General features: G+C 38.8%; 1 protein-coding gene across 2 annotated transcripts; it reads right to left on the bottom strand.

Moving 5' to 3' along the window:
• Positions 1-1,314: 1,314 nt before the first annotated feature.
• pah (phenylalanine hydroxylase) lies at positions 1,315-19,004 on the bottom strand. Of its 2 annotated transcripts, none has more exons than XM_038281377.1 (13): positions 18,848-19,004; positions 18,060-18,173; positions 14,781-14,964; positions 9,914-10,002; positions 9,419-9,486; positions 8,411-8,607; positions 5,888-6,023; positions 5,745-5,814; positions 5,594-5,650; positions 4,753-4,848; positions 4,284-4,417; positions 2,966-3,081; positions 1,315-1,743 (listed from the first exon to the last, which is right to left on the bottom strand). In XM_038281377.1, exons 1-13 carry the CDS (start codon positions 18,971-18,973, stop codon positions 1,700-1,702), a joined length of 1,431 nt encoding a protein of 476 aa, XP_038137305.1. In that variant the 5' UTR covers positions 18,974-19,004; the 3' UTR covers positions 1,315-1,699. The 2 variants fall into 2 exon arrangements, with proteins under 2 accessions (XP_038137305.1, XP_038137304.1); XM_038281376.1 differs by having other exon boundaries at positions 18,060-18,176; positions 18,848-19,001.
• Positions 19,005-19,741: the final 737 nt, after the last annotated feature.

Below are 19,741 nucleotides of genomic sequence, written 5' to 3'. Positions count from 1 at the left end.
TCTCCCTCCATGCATGCATCCATCCCTCTCTCCCTCCATGCATGCATCCATCCCTCTCTCCCTCCATGCATGCATCCATCCCTCTCTCCTCCATGCATCCATCCCTCTCTCCCTCCCTCTCTTTATGCATCCATCCCTCTCTCCCTCCCTCTCTCTATGCATCCATCCCTCTCTCCCTCCCTCTCTCTATGCATCCATGCCTCCTGCCCTCGCTCCATCAATCCATGCGTCCCTCCCTCCCTCCCCCTCTTTATGCATCCATCCCTTCTTCCCTCCATCCATCCATGCATCCCTTCCTCCCTCCCTCCATGCATCCATCCATCCATCCATCCAAGCATCCCTCCCTTCATCCATACACCCGTCCCACCCTCCATCCATCCATCCATGCATCCCTCCCTCCCTCCATGCATCCATCCATCCTGCATCCTTCCATCCATCCCTCCCTCCCTCCATCCATTCATCCCTCCCTCCATCCATTCATCCCTCCCTCCATCCATTCATCCCTCCCTCCCTCCATCCATCCATGCATCAATCCCTCCCTCCATCCAGCCATGCATCAATCCCTCCCTCCCTCTCTCTATGCATCCATCCCTCCCTCCCTCCATCCAGCCATGCATCAATCCCTCCCTCCCTCACTCTATGCATCCATCCCTCCCTCCCTCCATCCAGCCATGCATCAATCCCTCCCTCCCTCTCTCTATGCATCCATCCTTCCCTCCCTCTCTCTATGCATCCATGCATCCATCCCTCCATCCATGCATCCATCCCTCCATCCATGCATCCATCCTTCCATCCATCCATCCTGCATCCTTCCATCCACACATGCATCCCTCCCTCCATCCATGCATCCCTCCCTTCCTCCTTCTATGCATCCATCCATCCATGCATCCCTCCTTCCCTCCTACCTCCATCCATCCTGCATCCTTCCATCCATCCATCCCTCCCTCCCTCCCTCCATCCATCTATCCCTCCCTCCATCCATCCATCCATCCCTCCCTCCCTCCATCTATCCCTCCCTCCATCCATTCATCCCTCCCTCCCTTCCTCCATCCATTCATCCCTCCCTCCCTTCCTCCATCCATTCATCCCTCCCTCCCTCCCTCCCTCCATCCATTCATCCCTCCCTCCATCCATGCATCCATCCCTCCCTCCATCCATGCATCCCTCCCTCCATCCATCCATGCATCCATCCATCCATCCCTCCCTCCCATGAGAATTTTTTTTTTAAATTTGTCTTTATTTCTTTTTCATGCATAAAAATAGTAATTTTTTTAGATACAACTTAAAAGTGGAAACAGGAGAGAGTTGTGTGTGTTTTTGCAATAAAATGCTTAGAAACAAATCAAATAAAAACATAAGAGAAAATGTGCTCAATGTGAGGTTTAGATTAAACAAAGCTAAGTTAAAGGTGTTGACTGAGAAATACATTTATTTTGAAAAATAAATCCACTAAAAAAATCACACTGGTGTAATACTGACAGAAATACCTCCAGCTTCAGCAAACACATTCCTAACAACTTCCTGTATATGTTACGAGTTACAGCTGTTATTTCATATTGCTCTAGCCTTATATAGTATATATACTGCTGTGTTTATGTATCTAACTTTTAAGCAAGCCGAGAAGAAATATTAAAAACTTAGAAACTGAACAATCATTTAGAAGGCGGAGACAAGCGATCACGTCCAGCTGGATTAGCAGTCACTCCAGTTTCCGAAGGGCTTCGCACAATTTTCCCAGTTCACCTGAAGAAAATAAAAGAGAGAAGAAATTAGCCTAAAATTGTTGCACCTTTTCAATTTACTCATAGAATAATAATCCCCTCTTGTTATATTATGTTATTGATTTTAATTTTCTTGTTTTTTACTGCTTAAAAAATACTTGAGATAAATCTAAAGTTAAGAATGATAAAAAAAAAAGACGATTGATTTCTGTTTTTGTTTTTATTTTAAAGCATTAAACTACTAAAAAAAAAAAAAGGCCAGAGCTGTCATCAGAGTTCACACCCAGTCTGTAAACTAAAATATATATATATTTTCCAGCCCTTATGTCAGGGTTCCTGTGTGTGGGTTAGTGCGAGTTGTGCATCTCAACTATAGAGGATCTTTGTGGAGAACTTGGGTAGAGGTGAAAGACTTCTTTCTAATCATAGTGCTGGGTTTAAAAAAGCACCAGAGCCTTCATTCAGTGCTGGTTTCTTGTGTGTTGTAGATGTTGTTTTGTCGCTTCTTAGTCTCTTGCTTCCTTTGAGTATTTTTTATGACGTTTATTGGTTTTGTTTGGTTTTTAAATATTTTTCGATTTTGGATTTTTGCCTCCGTTTCCCTCGGCTTTCATTAAACCATCCAGACTCATCGGGCCTACTCCTCTCTGCATTTGGGTCCTCAAAACCTCCACATAACCTCACACCTTATTCTCTATCTCATTATCCAAATGTTGATCTTCCTTTTTAACACCTTTCTTTTTCTAGTGGCCTTTTCTTTCCTTTTTTGCTTATCCTTTACTTTTTTTCTTCTTTTTTTGGACTTGCTTCCCTTTTTTCCTCCTTTCCCTCCATCCTTGATCCTTAACTCCCTTCTTCCCATCCCTACTTTCTTTCCCTCCTTCTTTTATTTTTTCCCATCCTCCTTTCCTTCCCTTTTCATCACTTCCTTATTTGTATCCTACCTCCCATTTAAACTTGTTCCCTACCTTTATGTTTTTGTACATTAGTAATTAATTGTGCTATTGCCATTATTTTGGGACAAAGTAAGTAGAAGCTTACAGCACCATCTATCTTTTTGTGACCCTTTGCATATAAGTACATTTCTTAAAACAGATATATTCAGGATCCTAATCATAGAAACACCGTTTGGTTTTTCTGATAATCCAGCAACTGCGTTTAATAAATTTAACCTAAAACCAGAATAAAAAGATATCTATAGCTAAGACAGAAAAACGAAAGGGTGGGAGGACTGCGGCGCTTACTGTGGACGCATTCTGCCAGGTTGGTCAGCTGCTGGGTGTTGTTCAGGACTTCGATGCTTTGGGTGTAGGGGTTGTAGCGGACTGAAAAAGGCCTGGGGATGGTGGTAGCAAATTTCCTGTGGACAGGTACAAATTGGCTTAACCCCCAGAGGAAACATTTCTTCTTAAAAAGAAAAAAAGGTATTAAAAAGCCCCAAAGAGACCCATTACATTTTATCACCTGACATCTAAAATTGTTTCTGTATTTTGTAGCATTTTAGGTGAACCACCAACATTATGTTAGCCTGGGTGCCATTCCGAACTTAGTCCCGCCCACAAAGTTTGAGGTCGGGGAAGTTCGGTCTGGCTCTGCTCCATAGTAGCGCGAGTATTATCGCCCACTGTCAGGCGATCCAATCAAATTGTCAGGGCGGGCTTTATACGATGATGGACAGATGACCAACAGTCACGTAATCAACCACGTGACCAATGTGCGCTTGGGTGACAACAATAATGGCTGCCGCTGGAGAGTTTAGGTGAGTAGATTCTGCTATTAGGTCTGTTCTAGAAGATATCGACAGCAAATTAATTTTAAAAGAGGAACAGAGAAACGCGATCAAGTCTCATCTTATAGCCGTGCAATTGCACGCTTTGATTTTTGTGGACAACAACTATGCCTCGCTTAACATACGTCACGCACTCCGTTGCTCTTATTGGTTGTAGGTCTATCCAATTGAGTGCAGAGGCATTTTTTTTCCTGGTTCGTTCGAAACACGCCCCATAATCACAGCTCTATGGAGCAGTATCATACTCATATTCTGACTAGAATTGAGTCGGACTACGTCAGGCTAACATTATGTAGCTTATTACAGCAAAATGGAAGAAACTCTGACTTTTCTTTTTCTCCCAATATAATTATTTTACTCGATTTATCTTTGTTAACTTTCATATACTTTCCTTTACCTGAAATAAACTTAAAAAATCCCCCATCATGTTGCTGCCACTACTATGCATTGATGTGGGGATGGTGTGTTCAATAAGATTACCTGCATTTTATTTGTTAAAAAAGGGTAAATATATGGGAAGTGGAATCCTGAGGTTCTGAGTTCGAACCCCACTCCCACAGACCCTTAACCCCACACTGCTCTCTGGGTGCCCCACAATGGCAGACCACTGCTCCCCAAGGGGAGGGGTTAAATGCAGAGCTAAATTTCTGCAATGTTAGATCAATAAAGTTTAAATATTATTATTTCATTGTAGTGCTTTGTGTTGGATTATCACATATAATCCAATTCAACTATGAGGTTGTTTCACCGCACAGTACATCATATCTCTATACCTCACTTTCTCTTTGGCATCCTCAAAGCTCTCAGCAACAAAGTACACCGGCTGGTACTCTGTGATCGGGTATTTCTGCTGGCTGGTCTTCTCTGGGTCGAAAGGTTTCATTTGGGGCTTGTCTGTTAGGCAGTACTGCAAAAAAAAAAAAACAATGTTCACAAATGGATTCAGGTTCTTCAATGGTTCCGTTTTCATAGCAATAAGCAGGAAGTGCAGCATGAATCAGAGCGTTGCCAGTGGTTTGGCAGAGTGCACATCCTCTGCTGACAGCAGATGATGTAACCTGTGACCTGGATAGCAAGCTGCTCATCCGTTATTCTCTCCTCTGGCTCACCCAGTGAACTAAATTACAGTACAGCCACCCTGCTGACCCAGCAGGCTGACTCCCCAGTGAGACAGCAAACCTGAATCCGAGTGAACCACTAACCCACTCCTCATTCTATGATTGCTGCTCAGCTTCCTCTTACCTTCAGCTCTCCAAACGATGACAGCAGACCAGCTCCATAAGCTTTGACGTCCGAACCTTGCTTACAGAGTCCGAACTCTATGGTGAACCAGTACACCTATGGGCACAATGCACAGTCAGATTTTAAAATTATTTATTGAATTTTTTCCCAGACTGATTGACATCAACTGTAACTTTTCCAGGACCGTTGATGAAAAACCTAGGCTTTATGAAAAGCACACCTGCATGATTCAGATCCCCAAACGACCAAAACCAGAAATCAATGCATTTATGCCTTAGCAAAAAGTAGTATACCTGAAGTAAATTCTATTAAGAATACTTAAGTATAAGTTTAGAAAGTATACCGAACAATGTACTTTTAGTGTACTTGAAGTATTACTAAAGTAATACTTCTTAGAACTAAATTGGGACATTTTTAAGTTTACTAAATTATACTTTAGTAAACAATAAAGTAAACGATAGTATAGTCAAGTACACTTGGCTATACTATTGTTTAGTATATGAAATATAGTTTAGAATAAGTAAACTCTTAAGTGCACTGCCTGATTTTAAGTATTAAATTAGTGCACTTTTAGTATACTTGAATAAACTACTTTTTGCTAAGGGATATCATGTCCCAGTGTAGTGCTACTTGCAAAGGGATTTTTAGTTTTGTACGACTAACAACGGCCCTTATTTATTTACTAGTTTATAATCAAAACTGAATTTAATTCATTTGAACTGCTGGTCTAGATTATAATTTTTTCATCTAGTTTGAAGCTGATCACTTAGTTGAACTTGGAGGCTTTTTAAACAAATCAAATGTTTCTAGAAAAGATTTTTTTATATGTTCATTTACTCACAGTAGCAAGTTTCTCAATGTACTCATCAGGAGCACCGAGAGATGCAAGCCCAATTTCCTAGATGAAAAATAGATAAACAATGAGGTATCATTTTTATTGAGGTTATGAAAACTAATCCAGATTAGGATTTTTACTTCAGCAGGATTATTACCTGAGAAAACTGAGCAAAACGGGGGTCAGCAAACAGAGGGACATGCCCCAGAAGCTCATGGCAGACATCCCTGAAATATGATTTAACATCGTTAATATTTGATTGACATATTTTTGATTGTTAGCAAACTTTTGAATGCTTACGGTTCAGGTGTGTATGTGGGCACGGAGCCGTGACGAATGTACTGCGTGGAATGGAAAACACGGAACGCAAGTCCAGCCAGGAAGTCACGGGAAGAAAGCAGACCAGCTACTGGGCGAAGGCGAAAACCTGTGCATGCTGTTTTATAGCAGCAGAGACATGACATTTAACAGAGGCCATTTTCCTTACAAGCATTGAGTAAGGGCAAACACAGGAAGTGGGGCATTTCATTAGGTCAAGCCTCCCATTCAGAGGTTTTCCAAAATAAAGTGGTTCATGGTGTGTGTTATGCAACACAAGCATGCCTCAAAATTAAATTTATCAGTCACCAAGAGATGTTTATACCCATTCTGTTTTATAAAAAACAACAAAACAGGGTTCAGAATATTTCTCTCATCCCCTAACCATTTTTATAACAAAAATAAAATTGACAAGAAAAAAAAAACACTGAACCATTTAACGATTTATTTTGTAAATAGTTTTAGAAAATAAGTGTCAGTTTAAACATAATGCAACACATCACTTAAAATTTTATGTGTAATCAGAAACACCTTGTGCTAATCTGTTGCGCTAGCAATTTTTAGCCAAGGTTCATTGTAGGTTTTGTCAGTTGTAAATATGTTCATTATTTTAGGTAAATTGTAAACATAAAAAAATAAAACATTCTCAGATCAAAAACAAATAAACATTTTCTTTGGGGGGTAAAACATGATCTATGGAAAAAGAAACGGTTTTGTTAAATGTTAGTGCTAATCCATTCAAAGATTTACTGCTAGCTAAAGGCTACCGGATATATTTTCACTTTATGAACAAATTAAGTTACTTTTTTTTCTTGTGCATCATGATTATGGCAAAGTAAAACATATAGGCAAGGCTAATTTATGCTATAAATTTATTTAATTTATAAATTTATTTAATTTAATTTATGCTAATTTATTTATAAATATGGCTACATCCATTCACTTAAACTAGCTATTAGCCTAAGTTGCCACGGTTCTATTTTTACTCGATTAAAACAGTTATTTACTTTGGCGATGTAAAGAAATTTATTATAAAGCAAAACAAGTAGGCCTGAATATTTTTATATTTATGTTTAACATTGAGCAACAGCAGAACAAATTATTACATTTTAATTTTAGATAAGGCCTTTAGCTGATTTTTTAAAATTAGCCGTTAGTACCAAACGTTTTTTTTTTTTTTTTTTTTTTTACACCGAATAAATGTATTAACTTACATTTTTGTATAAAAGAACGAATAACCAACAAAGAAATGATAAAGAAGCTTTTGTGTTACAGTAAAATGACAAATTTAATCATGTAGTTGTAATTTTTCCTTCGTTTTAAAGGTCATATAACTAACTTGTTAAGCCTTAAATAACGAACCTATGTTTAAATACCTACATTTTTAACTAAACATATTTGATATTCTTAGCTTTTTAACCAACTATATCCGGTAATATGATTAACGCGACTTAGAAGTTGCTTTGTCATCAGTATTGCCTGCCTTTTTGAATTTGTTTAATAGCAACTGAGGTGTCAAGTAACAAGGTACAAATACTTATATACTGTACTTAAGTGCACTTTTTAGGTATCTATACTTTACTCCATTGCTTATTTTTCCTTACATTTTAAAAGCAAACGTTACTCGTTACTCTTGCCCTCAGTTTAATGTTTATAAATATTTATTTCACGTCATGTGCGCCATCGAGTGCAGATCATTAGCGCCATACACATCTAGTGAAAACTATTGTAATTGGATGAGTCATATAACGCAAACAATCATTCTACACATTTGTGCGACGCCAACGGAAATCATCAGAAGCAAGCGGGTGTTCTTCAAACTGCAAACGTGAATTGTCTATGCCATGCTACAATGTTGGATTCAGAAAAAGATGTTAAAATGTCTGAAAGGTCGGACACAGGCGAGAGCGTATCGGGAGACGGAGACCAACAAGACCTCCCTCATCCTTGGCCCTATCTCAAAGAATATTTTAGAAATAGTCGAAAAATTCAGCTTTCAATTCATATAGTGACATCTGGCTGTTTTTTTTTTTGTTTTTTTTTAAAAGATTATTTTATACTTAAAGTAGTTTTTGGAGCACATACTTTTTCACTTTTACGTGAGTAAAGAGATCAAGTTAATACTTCAACTTTTACCAGAGGGTTTTTAAACTGCAGTATCTATAGTAACAAACGTGTGTACTTTTGTCACCATTGAATAACAGTGTTATATTGTACATATAAGGATTATAATCTGTAATATGGGAATAGCGAAAATCAAACGGCCGTGGTAATCAAAAAAGATCTGAAGATTTATAACCTAATCAATAAAAAAAAAATTAAGGAAGTTAATGTTGCATATCCATATGAACAAATGTTTAAAAAAAGTACTTCATGGTACTTGAGGTTGTTTATTTCATTGGCTCATTTGCAATTTTTGTAAACATCCACCGTAGCCAATCAGGTCTAATGGTCTTTTAAGGCCCTAAGATGAAGAGATTGGGCTCTTCATCAACCAGGACTCACACTGCAGGAAGCGGGAGACGTCCTCCAGCTGTGGGATGTTGTCTGGCCTGTACCCACAGTATTCCTCCAGCAGAGGGAATACCCGGTTGTGTTCACGGCAGGCATGAGTCGGGTACAAAGCCTTGAGCTCCCTGAAGACTGTTCCCCATGTGGCCTTTTCTTCCGCAGTGTATTCAACCCTGGGTATGGCCTGGCCACTGGGACAAAGATAAAGGTGAAGATATTAGCTGTTAGTGGAAAAATACGACTAAATAAAATGACTGCGATGTCAGGATCAAGGTCATTTTATAATGAATATCTATACCAGGCATCCCCAAACTCGGTCCTCAAGGCCCCCTGTCCTGCAGGTTTTAGAGGTTTCCTTGCTCCAGCACAGCTGATTTTAATTGAAAGTTGATTAACAGGCTTTTGGTCTACTGCAATCATTATAACCAGCTGTGCTGAAGCAGACAAACCTCTAAAACCTGCAGGACAGGGGGCCTTGAGGACCGAGTTTGGGGATGCCAGATCTATACGATGCATTGGAAAACCCTTCAAAGTTTTTATATTCTTAATTGTTACAACTCTGCTGTATTTTATTTCAATTTTAAATGATATACCAACAAAAAAAATGCAACCTTTAGAATGTTTAGTTGCAATCAATGCTGCAAGAATTCTGGTTTAATATCTATACCTCCTTTGCACATCTGGCTAATAATCCGATTCCCTTTTTCCATGGGAAGTAGACACCATGTCATGGCAGCTTAGTAGTTGTGCTCTACTTTTTTTTGCCTTCAGAAAGTCAACATGTACCATTTTCCCTCCACTTAATGTAATTCATAAGGCATAACACTGTCATGAAGTTTTTTAAAATACATTTTTTTTTAAATATCTTCCACTAATATTAGATTAAAATTAAAAGGAACATATATCATGTTTTTTAAGCAGAAAAAGGTGCAATGCTCTGACATTTTAAACCTTAACTTCAACAACTTATAGATGAATATCTTAATATAAATGGGTGGTTACTGTCTGTAGTTGTAGGCGATGTCAGCAAACTCCTTCCTGCGGGCTCTATACACCGGATCTTTGAAGCCCTGAACACACAAAGGGAAAGCCATATTAGAACTGATGCTCTAAATCAAAGAGTGGAAATCCTCTGCTAAACCCTCTGTGGCCTTTGACAGCATTATGCACAGCGACTCTAACAAGAAACCATCATTTACATATTCAGATGAAGCCTTTGAGGAGTGTTTTTCAGTTTGCAGTGAATCCATTTTACTTTAATGACACTGTCAAAAGGGAGCAATTATCTATAATTACAGGGGCTCTATTAAAGCAATGACATCAATTTGTGGGTCTATATATTTTCCATTACAAAGGGTGGTGGAGAGCGCCCTGTCATCTTCACGGCCTGGCCCCTTTATGATCAGCGCGGGCGTGAAGGGACGTGTGTTTATACAAACATGCGAGCGAGATGAAGGATGCTGTAAAGCAGTAGATGATGGATGAGTCAGAACTTACAGGGTGATCGGCATCCAGCTCCGAACCGTAGCTGAGGATCTGGTTAGCAAAGCGGTCCAAGTCCTGGATGTCCCTTGGGAACCATGGCACTGAAGATCAAAGAAAGTTTTTATTTGTTACCTAAAGGTCAACCTTTATGAGTTATTAATGTTTCCAGATCCAGGCCTCGGTGGGTTTGTTTTAGGTCATAGTCATTTTTTGATCTTTAAATGGTTTACAGATGATCTCACATTTTCCTAAAACACCATCTGATACATCATAATGTATAATTAACAGTATGATAGTGAGCATGCTGGTCCTGATTTAGAAAAGCATCTCCATACCATGACACTTCCACCTCTATGCTTCAGTTAACATTTCTCAAAGGCTGTTTCAATGTTTCCTTTGACCTCGTGTTCAGAAAATTCATTTCTAGACTCGTCCAACCAGAAAATGTTTTCCCAGACCTCTTGGTCTTTGCCTTCTTTTTCTAAGATGAGCTTTACAATCACATTTTTGCAGAACTACTGTTTAGGTTTATTTCTAGTTTCTACCTGCGCGTGCAGGCATTCATATTTTCACCAGCTGTACTAAGGGCCCACAGTCAGGTCCCGTTCTCCCTGAGCATGCGTGGGATCTCTCCGGGTACTCCGGCTTCCTCCCAAAGTCCAAAAACATGACTGTTATGTTAAATGGCTTCTCTAATTTCTCCTTAGGTGTGTGTGTGTGTGTGTGTGTGTGTGTGTGTGTGAATGGTTGTTTGTCTCCGTGTTGCCCTGCAATGGACTGATGACCTGTCCAAGGTTTACCCCGCCTCTCGCCCATTGACAGCTGGACCGACCCCACTCGGGATAAAGTGTGTCAGAAAATGGATGGATGGATTATTAATTAATCTGATTAGGAAATTATTTGTTGAAATTTCATGTGATCTATTTTTTTATTTCTATGAACCCCTGCGGCACAAATTGATATTATTATTACTTTTACCGGGTCAGCATACAAGTAGGCATTTGGTCATTTATACAGATTTATGACTCGCAGAAAACACTGTGGTCCAGTCATCAGTCTACATTTATGCAGTGTGGTCCAGCCTGAGGCCACTGCAAGGACAACAGACCCCAGATTGGGTTCATCTATAAACAGGCTGTCTCCAAAACAGGCTGTAAAATTCCCTATACAACTTGACCCTGATCATTTGAACTTGGTGTCTACATGGAGCCCAAAGTGGGATCCTTGGTGGCCCTGTCTGTCTCAGTGTGCCGTGACCTTGACATGTTCTCTCTGCCAGTTTTAAACACAGAGGTCCTCTGTCTGCACCAGGCCTGTTGGTCCCCAGTTGCTAAACTAATGTGTTTCTGGAAACGACTAATAAAGGAGTCTGGACAGAGGCAAAGGGACATGAGTCTTGCTGGCGACACTGACTAATACCAAGTCTGGCTATGGCCAAACACCCAGCTTCATCCTTTTCTTTTATATATATAAATGAGACACTTCAGTATTAATAATATCTGTTTTATTTCATTTCTACCATCCATGTTGGATCTGTGGGAGTAGAGATGCCAGCTATATTTAATTTAGATGTTGTTGAAAAAGTCTAAGATATTTGCTTATTATAATTGTTTGTGTTGAGATATATTGAAAAAAAATTTTTTTTGCTACAGCTGTTTTTTTTTTAACGTTTTTGATCAGATTAAACTGTTAATTATCTACGGAAGGGCCACTGAAAAAAAAAAAAGTTTACTGATTTTAAAATTTTATTTCAATTTAGTATTGGAAAAAAGTCAGAATTCTGACTGTAATCTCAGAATTTTGACCTTTTTCTCAGAATTCTGACTTTAAACTCAGAATTCTGACTTTTGTCTCCGAATTCTGACTTTTTTCTAAGAATTCTGACTTTAATCTCAGAATTTTGACTTTAATCGCAGAGTTCTGACTTTTTTCTAAGAATTCTGACTTTAATCTCAGAATTTTGACTTTAATCGCAGAGTTCTGACTTTTTTCTCAGAATTCTGACTTTAATCTCAGATTTTGACTTTAATCTCAGAATTCTGACTGAATTCTGACAATAAAAAAGTCAGAATTCTGAGATTAAAGTCAAAATTCTGAGATTAAAGTCAGAATTCTGAGATTAAAGTCAGAATTCTGACTTTTTTCCCATACTATACTGAAATACAATAAAAAAAAATCTGTTAACTTTTTTTTTTTTCAGTGGCCCTAATCCTCTTCCGTAATTATCAGATTTTAAGATAAGTAAAAAATATTTCATATTCCTGAATTATGAATGTACCTTGTCTAATATTCCAAACAATAGATTTACTTTATCTTTTAGTTGTCCTTGCAGATCTAGCAACTTATTTTTTTCATCCCTTTATGAGGGATTTTTAATTTTGGGAAAAGTAAAAAAAAACATTTTAAAGCTAAAACTAGATGTGAATTTGGTCTTGGAATAATGAGGAAAACAGGCATTATCAAGAGGGAAACTAAAATAAAAATCTACTCTTAGATTTCTGCACTCCGATTTCCAGGTTTCGAGTTTAAGAGAACGCACTCTAAATCAAGCACAAACACTAGTTAATGTTGCTTTCATTTGAGGGAAAACAATAAATTCCCCCTTTTTCCTGCATCTTTCAGTCTATTTAAAAGTGTCACATTTTAACCTTAATTAAACCATTTCCCCTGCCTTTGGCAGTTACTTTTGAAATAATCCATTAACAGTGTTGTGCCTGAACGCGTTCATTGAACGAAAGTTCATGAACTCGTTCATATTTTGGGCGAACGTGAACTGAACGTACTGCATTACCGCCTGATGAACGTTATTGTGAACTCGTTCATTCTGGTGTCTGTGAACGGCTCGCTCTCTCAGTTCAACTCCGTTTAATAGGTTGCCAGATTTCTATAGAGCCCTCCAGGCGAAACCCCGGCTAAATCACACCGTAAACAGGCCTTAATATGTAGCGGGAAAAACACCCAATCTGGCAACAGCAGCTACCAGCGTCATAGCCTACAGCCGCGTGTGTCATCAAAACAAAATGCAGCGTTAAAGCTGCAGCAGCATGGAGGCGACCGTTGAGGCGACAAAGCAGCAGTATAATCACTTAAAACAGGTTTATGACCAGGTGGTCGGTGAGGATGATGGCAACAAGTTTGCCCGCCGGCTTTCAGTAAAAAAATCCGCACTTCAGTAACCTTAAATTCCTACCTCAGCCTGGTCCCTCAGTTTGTGTTAGTAAAATCTTCTTGAGCGGAGGTCTTCAACAGGGGATCCGCGACCCCTAGGGGGTCTACGGAGGTACTGCATGAGGGTCTGCATGGTTAGTTGATATTTTTATATTCCCCCCCTGCAATTTTTTTTCCCACTAATTGAAATGTCTTTAAATACTCATTAACATGAAATCAACGCACTGTAGTAAACAGATAAATGGAGGCAGAAGATGTCTTTCAGTCATCAATGCTCACATTCAGCGACACACAGGAGCTCTTTCAAGCTGGGCACCGTTTCCTTCACAACACCTGTCCCATCAACCAGGAATCAGAATCAGAAAAACTTTAATAATCCCAGGGAGAAGTTAATTTCTTTACATTACTCCACCTGTAATAGAGTGACTATAGGACACAATTTCATACAATATATATAGTTAGGGGGTCCCCGCTCCATCTCGCCATCAGTTTGGGGGTCCTTGGTCTGGAAAACATATAAGACCCCTGTTCTTGAGGGTTTTACTATCCATGTAACTTGTTTGTTAAACCTGCCTGGTATAATTTTCCAGGATTCCAGTATTCCTTTTTAGTATGTATTGAAATGGAATTTCAAATGGAAAAAAATTATAAAAAAAACAAAAAACATTTGCACCTTAAAGACTACTTTCCTATTTTTCTTTTAATAATTACTCATAAAAAAGACCATTCAAGCAGCACATTTTTCCTGATGTTTTTGAGAATATACTGTAGGGGTGAAAGCTGCAGCTGCTACTAGTGTGAAGTGAATGGACAGCAACAAAGCATTAAAGCAACAATGGGGAAATCTGTCCCCTCAATGCTAATGTAAACCCTGGTTGGATAAGGATTCAAAACTGGATATGAAGATGAAATCTGGCGCACAGTTTCAGTGTTACAACTGATAAAATAATTGCTGTCTGTGGTTCTACAGTAGGCTATGGTGTAATTGAGCAATATATGAAAAAAAAAGAACTATGAACTAGTTCATTTTTTGGAATTATGAACTATGAACTGAACTAGTTCATTTTAAAATGTGTGAACTGAACTTTGAACTAGTTCACGTAGAAAGAGAACTTTCCCAACACTGTCCATTAATCTAATAGACTTAGACATATTTTATTTCATTTTGGACGGCTTTTAGACAGTAAATGAGCAGCAGCTTAGCAGTGACATGAACGTTTCCATTTCATAGATGGAAACGTTTGCAGCAGTGATCTAAAGTAAACAGCATGGGAGAAAAATATGGTGCAAAATGCATTGACATGTTTATGGATATATGGTGCAAAAATGGAGTAAAAATTTTTTTTCTTTTAGTTGAGTTCTTTTTGGTTTAGTATTATCAGTTTCATGCAGAGTCTCAATTTGTGACTTTATTTAGAGTTTTATTCAACAGTTCAGCAGTTTGATGGCAGTGGGGAAAAAGCTGTTGCAGAACCTTGAATGCTGCAAAGCCTCTTCCCATAGGGCAGCAGGGAGAACAGTCCATGGTGGGGGTGTCAGGGGTCATTGATGAGGTTACGGGCTCGGGACACGCAGCTCAGGGATGAAATAATATTTTATGCTGAGAAGTAAATGAAATCTTTAATTTCAGTTTTCACAAATTCAGGGATTCTGCCAGGAAACATTTTAGAACCAATTTATTGCCATGTTGTGGTTTAGTAGTGTAGCTAACCTGTGTCCTTCTGCTTGTTGCGGGACAGCTCGTGCACATGGCCGCTGATCTGTGTGCGTAGGCCGTCGATGACCTCATCCAGGGCCTGAGAGCAGTTTGGTTCCACACTGATGAAGAACTCATACTCTTCTTTATTCATCCGTGAAGGACGGGACTCGATGTGTGTCAGGTTGATGCCCTTATCCTACACAAAAAAAGAGAAGGTAAGCCTTTAGTTTCTTTTTTAAAGAATCTTTAGGTTTGACTTCTTACTATATGATTAGGAAATGACCCAAAAACTCAATTTGCTGGAGCACTGCTTTCCCTTCACCACTAGAGGGTGGTGTGTAATAACTGAAGTCGGTGGGGTTATCACCTGTAGTCACCAGCCTTGAACTCTGTCTGAATAACTGAGTTGGCCAAACTAGACTTGCATAAAGAAATCATTCTAAATCCTTCCAGCATGGCACATTTATGCTTTGTTTAGCAAAAATAAATAAATCTCACGAGTATTCAAGGTTTTCCTGGTGGCATACCAACATTTTTCCCTCTATGGCTACCATGCAAGATGCTTTCCATGTGTGCAAAGTCGTTGCTTTTGTGTGCTTTCTTGTTTAACCAACAATCGGGGCGGAGGAAGAGGGAGTATGTTGTTCTCTTTCTACTATAGGCTTAAAGAAGAGGCGTGAGTGAGAGGGCCCCTGATTTACCCCCATCTGGATCTTATTGTGCATCTAAGGGTGCTTTACTCAGGCAATGCATTTCCCTGAGTCCAAATTTATGGAAAAAGTCATTTTCAAAATAAAAAAAATTGCTTTTTATTCTTGCTATTTAGTTCTATTTGAATATTCCACCTATTAAACCTAAGAAAATCGTATTACCTTCTCTGTCCTTATACAAACTAGAAGTGGACAAACGATATGCTTTGTGGCTTGTGCCATTAGCCAGTGTAAAATCCTGCAGTCAGAAGGATGTAGGGGTCATTGTATCCTGATTCCTCTCCCCGCCCCCATGAGGCTGGTGACAACAGCAATGCTGTGGCGTCAGACTGAAGGCTGAAAGGTCAAGGTCGAGCTCTGATGATATGGCGTCACAAATGAATCATGCTGTTAAGGTTGCACAAGTTCGGGCCAGATTATCTATCACAAAGTTTTTTTGAGTTTTAGAATAAAAGGATTAGACACAAGCATTAACATGTGATAGCTGCCGTATGGCTCTGCAGAGAAGGAGAAACGTGGAAGTATTTATCTTCAGAGCTTTTCCATGGAATCAGCTTTGAGCAAAACTGCAGGGAGTAAGTTTAGTCTTTATAGTATTGAGGATATTTGGCTGGTTTTAGAGAGGATGTAAAAAATGAAGAGGAGCAGGGGCTGGGGGTGGAGCAGGGGGAGGATCGGCATGGCTGCACCTCATAGGTTCAGCAAGGATTCTGAACTTTACAGCTTCTAGTTTAGCGTTAAACTGGTTTTGATTTTAGCCCAAATTCCCAGATTTTCTCTCATGAATATTTAAAGATTTGTTACTTAATCAAAAACAGGGTGTTCTATTATTTCTTTGTGGAACTTTGAATGCCTTTTGGCCTGCACAAAGATGACAACAAGGCATTAAAGGGTATGATGCTTTTCTGCCAATCATTGTTTACTCAGTAGTCCTTCTGTCACGTACTCACAGAGAGGTTTATTTGACAAGAATCTAAATAAAACACTGGAAAGTCGATCTTTGGGACCGCAAATATTCAGCTTATTTCAGTATTAGTCATATAATAATATGAAATTATCTGTTAAAACATAATATTTTGATTAATACAACCAATGCTATACAGTATGGAAATTAAACTTTTATTCAACAGACCCTGCAAGTTTTAACTATCTTTATTTTAAATAATTAAATATCCATCTGTTTTGTTTGTCAAAAAAAACTAAGGAAATTATGGAACGAAACGGATTGGAGGCTGCTAACATGCAAGATTGGGTGGAAGATCCAAACGTGCTTATGTGTTCGTCTAGATAAAGTTCATACTGAAGTATTTTTGAAACACCTTGGCAAGATTTGATTCTTAAAATTCACAATGACCTTAATGCAATTTTACAAAAAAACCAAAAACATTTATTCTCCAAAGGTGCACAAGTGGAAAAGACAATCCCTAAAAGATGTGGAGCTTTAAATGCATCCAAAGGTGATTCTATAAAGTATTGACCTTTGATTGAATATAATTAAGCTATAAAGTCGACTTAAAAAAATATGGCTGCTTTAGTCCCTTATTACCATTTTTTTCTATTGCTCATTTAAAAAGCCAAATGACTTCTGGGGAAACTTAAGTTTTTCAGGCAGACAAAGACTGAGCTGTTTTGTCACGATGACCTGAGGTTATTCAGAGAAGTCACGGGAAGGTTTCCGGTTCAGAAATATGGAAACAGTTGTTATGCACGGCGGTGGCAGCATCATGTTTTCAGGTTATTTTGCGGCTACTATTTAATGGAAGCACCGCTTAGACAAAAAACATAAACTACTTTAGCATTAATTACTCTGAATCAAGAAGGGACTGTTGAGTATGGTGGCAGCAGCATCATGCTGTGGGGTTGTTTCACAGCCAGCGGTGCTGATGCATTGAAAAAGTGGATGCACCAAATAAAAAGGGGAATATTAAATAAATTCTTCCAGCTCAACAGAAATCAGCAGCTTGATGGTTGAAGCGTATGTCTTCTCATTAACTGTTTATTAAAACACAGATATCTTAGGTCATTTTGTCTATAAAAGCTTTTCAGCTGAACATCAGTGAAAGGGGAAAGTTTTCCACCATGCTTGAACTTTAATAAAACAGAAACCCCGCAGGTAAACAGTCAGAGGATCAAAGAGCTTCCTTCTGTTTGCACAAGACTGATATCCAAAAAAACGGGGGATCGGATCACTTTAAATAAGGAAAACCACACAAAAACAACTTTTACTTTTTATTATTTTCAGCCAGACTTAGCTAAAATAAAAAGCCAGCCTTTTAAAGTGATGTTTAAGAACTTCCGACGACATAAGGGAAACCTGTAAATGCAGTTTTTAAAGGTGCAATGTTGTGTTTTATGTTAATCTCTAACTTTGTGAAGGTCCAGGCATTAGGTTATCAAGTCCATCAGTTTGGATCATTAAAGGACCAATTCCTGCAGAGTTTATGCAATGTAACATCTATGTACATGTCTTCTCAGCAAAACCTTAGCTGCTGAACAGAGAATAATAATACTGATGAAGCCTGAGTTTAAAAAATAAAAGTCACACAAGTATATAAGAGAGAGATTGATAGCAGCTTTCTACCTCAAAGAGGCGCAGGGCTTTGGCCAAAGCTCCAACTTCCTCCTTCAGGGAGAAGAGGCAGGTGATCACCTCCGCCTTCCTGCTGGTGTCCTCCTCCAGATATGAGTTTCTTCTCTTCTGGGAAAAAGAAAACAAACGTTCACCTCAAACCCTCCAGCTTTACTTCACCTCTTGGTTTGGCTTCCGGTTTATGATATTAAATGATCAGATTTTTCTTCCAGTTTATTTCCACCAAAGTGTGAAATCATATTCTGAAACACGTTGAGGAGACGACCCTAAGCAGCCTTCACACCTGAGATTAACAGTCTCTCATGACCTCCCTCACCCCCCGACCCATGGAGCACAGGAACATACATAAAACTTTTCCTTCTGCAGCGTAAAATAAAACATGCTGGAAAAAATCAGGAATGTTTTACGCTTTAAAAGCAGAAAACCAAGCAATTATTACCAAAGCAACACCCTAGACCTGCTAAGAAGCAGATAATAAAATTTATATTTTATTGAGAGCAACACCTCAGGTGATGTAATGTTATTGGATCTGACTGTGCCTGAGAGTTAGCATTGTGTTTTTTTCTCACCTCAGCTGTTTTGCCCCCCATTCATGGCACATAAAGGCAAGTTTTTGCTTTTGTTTTTTTGCGTTAACCAGAAATTTCTGCTTTAAGGAATAAAACAAAATTATTTTCTATAGAGGCTTTAAAAAAAAAACAGTAAAAAACATATGGAAAACATTTGGATCAGATTATAAAGAGTAAAAATGTTTGTTAGATTGGGTTTGGTGTTTTTACCCCAGTGCCCGGCTCTCCAGTCTCCCCCTCCGGGCTGTAGTTTCCATTTACTCTCTTGTACGCCGCGTCCATCGCTTTCTTGCAGGTTGTAGTTATCTGGTCTCTGTGAGTCTCTGAGCCTCTCATGACTCTGTCTGTCGGTTTTTAACTGCACGTCGGGCCACGTGACACCACACCCCCCGTGTGAGAGCATCGGTATGTCATAGGATGGTTGTGAAACAGAAATGTTATGGTCACATCTGGATCCTGTTGTTCACTGCTGGCCCCCCTAAGGTTACACTTATGAATGTTTGCTTGCAAAAACAGTTTGTTCTTCTGCAGCCTGGCTGACCTGAGAACAGGTAAATGAGTCCTGGCTGCACACTGTCCAACATTAGGTGTGTGAATCCAGGATAATTATTAAATGATATTCTCATGAGGCTTTTAACATCATGGCAAAATCAGATTATTAGTGAGTATCTGATCAGTTTTACTTAAATATCATTTCTCACTTGTATCTAAGTTTTTTACCCACATGCTTAAAAAAAAATCTAAAATAGCCGAAGCTAAGATAAACTGATGAATGATCAAGTCTTCCCACAGATTCTCAATTGGTTTGAGCTTTGGGATTTGACTAGGCCCTTCCAATGCATCAATATGCTTTGATGCTTACACCGTTGTAACTCTAAAATTATGCTTAAGGTCATTATCGTGCTGTAAAGAGAACACTGCCTTTTTTTAATTATTAATTTTAGCTGAAACTTCCTTTTCATTTACATCAATTATTATTATTAAAAACGCTCAATAGTAACGTACAATTTTGTCTTTTTGTGTTCTATTCCTTTTTAATGGAACATTTTTTGAAACACTTAAGTTGAGATTCAGACCAATAAATGCCACTAAATATATATTTTA

The sequence above is a fragment of the Cyprinodon tularosa genome, unplaced genomic scaffold (assembly GCF_016077235.1).
Source record: "Cyprinodon tularosa strain WSP-4 unplaced genomic scaffold, ASM1607723v1 ctg17, whole genome shotgun sequence".
NCBI classification, from domain to species: Eukaryota; Metazoa; Chordata; class Actinopteri; order Cyprinodontiformes; family Cyprinodontidae; genus Cyprinodon; species Cyprinodon tularosa.
Note: the sequence above shows the minus strand (reverse complement) of the source record. Positions and strands in the feature narration are given on the sequence as shown.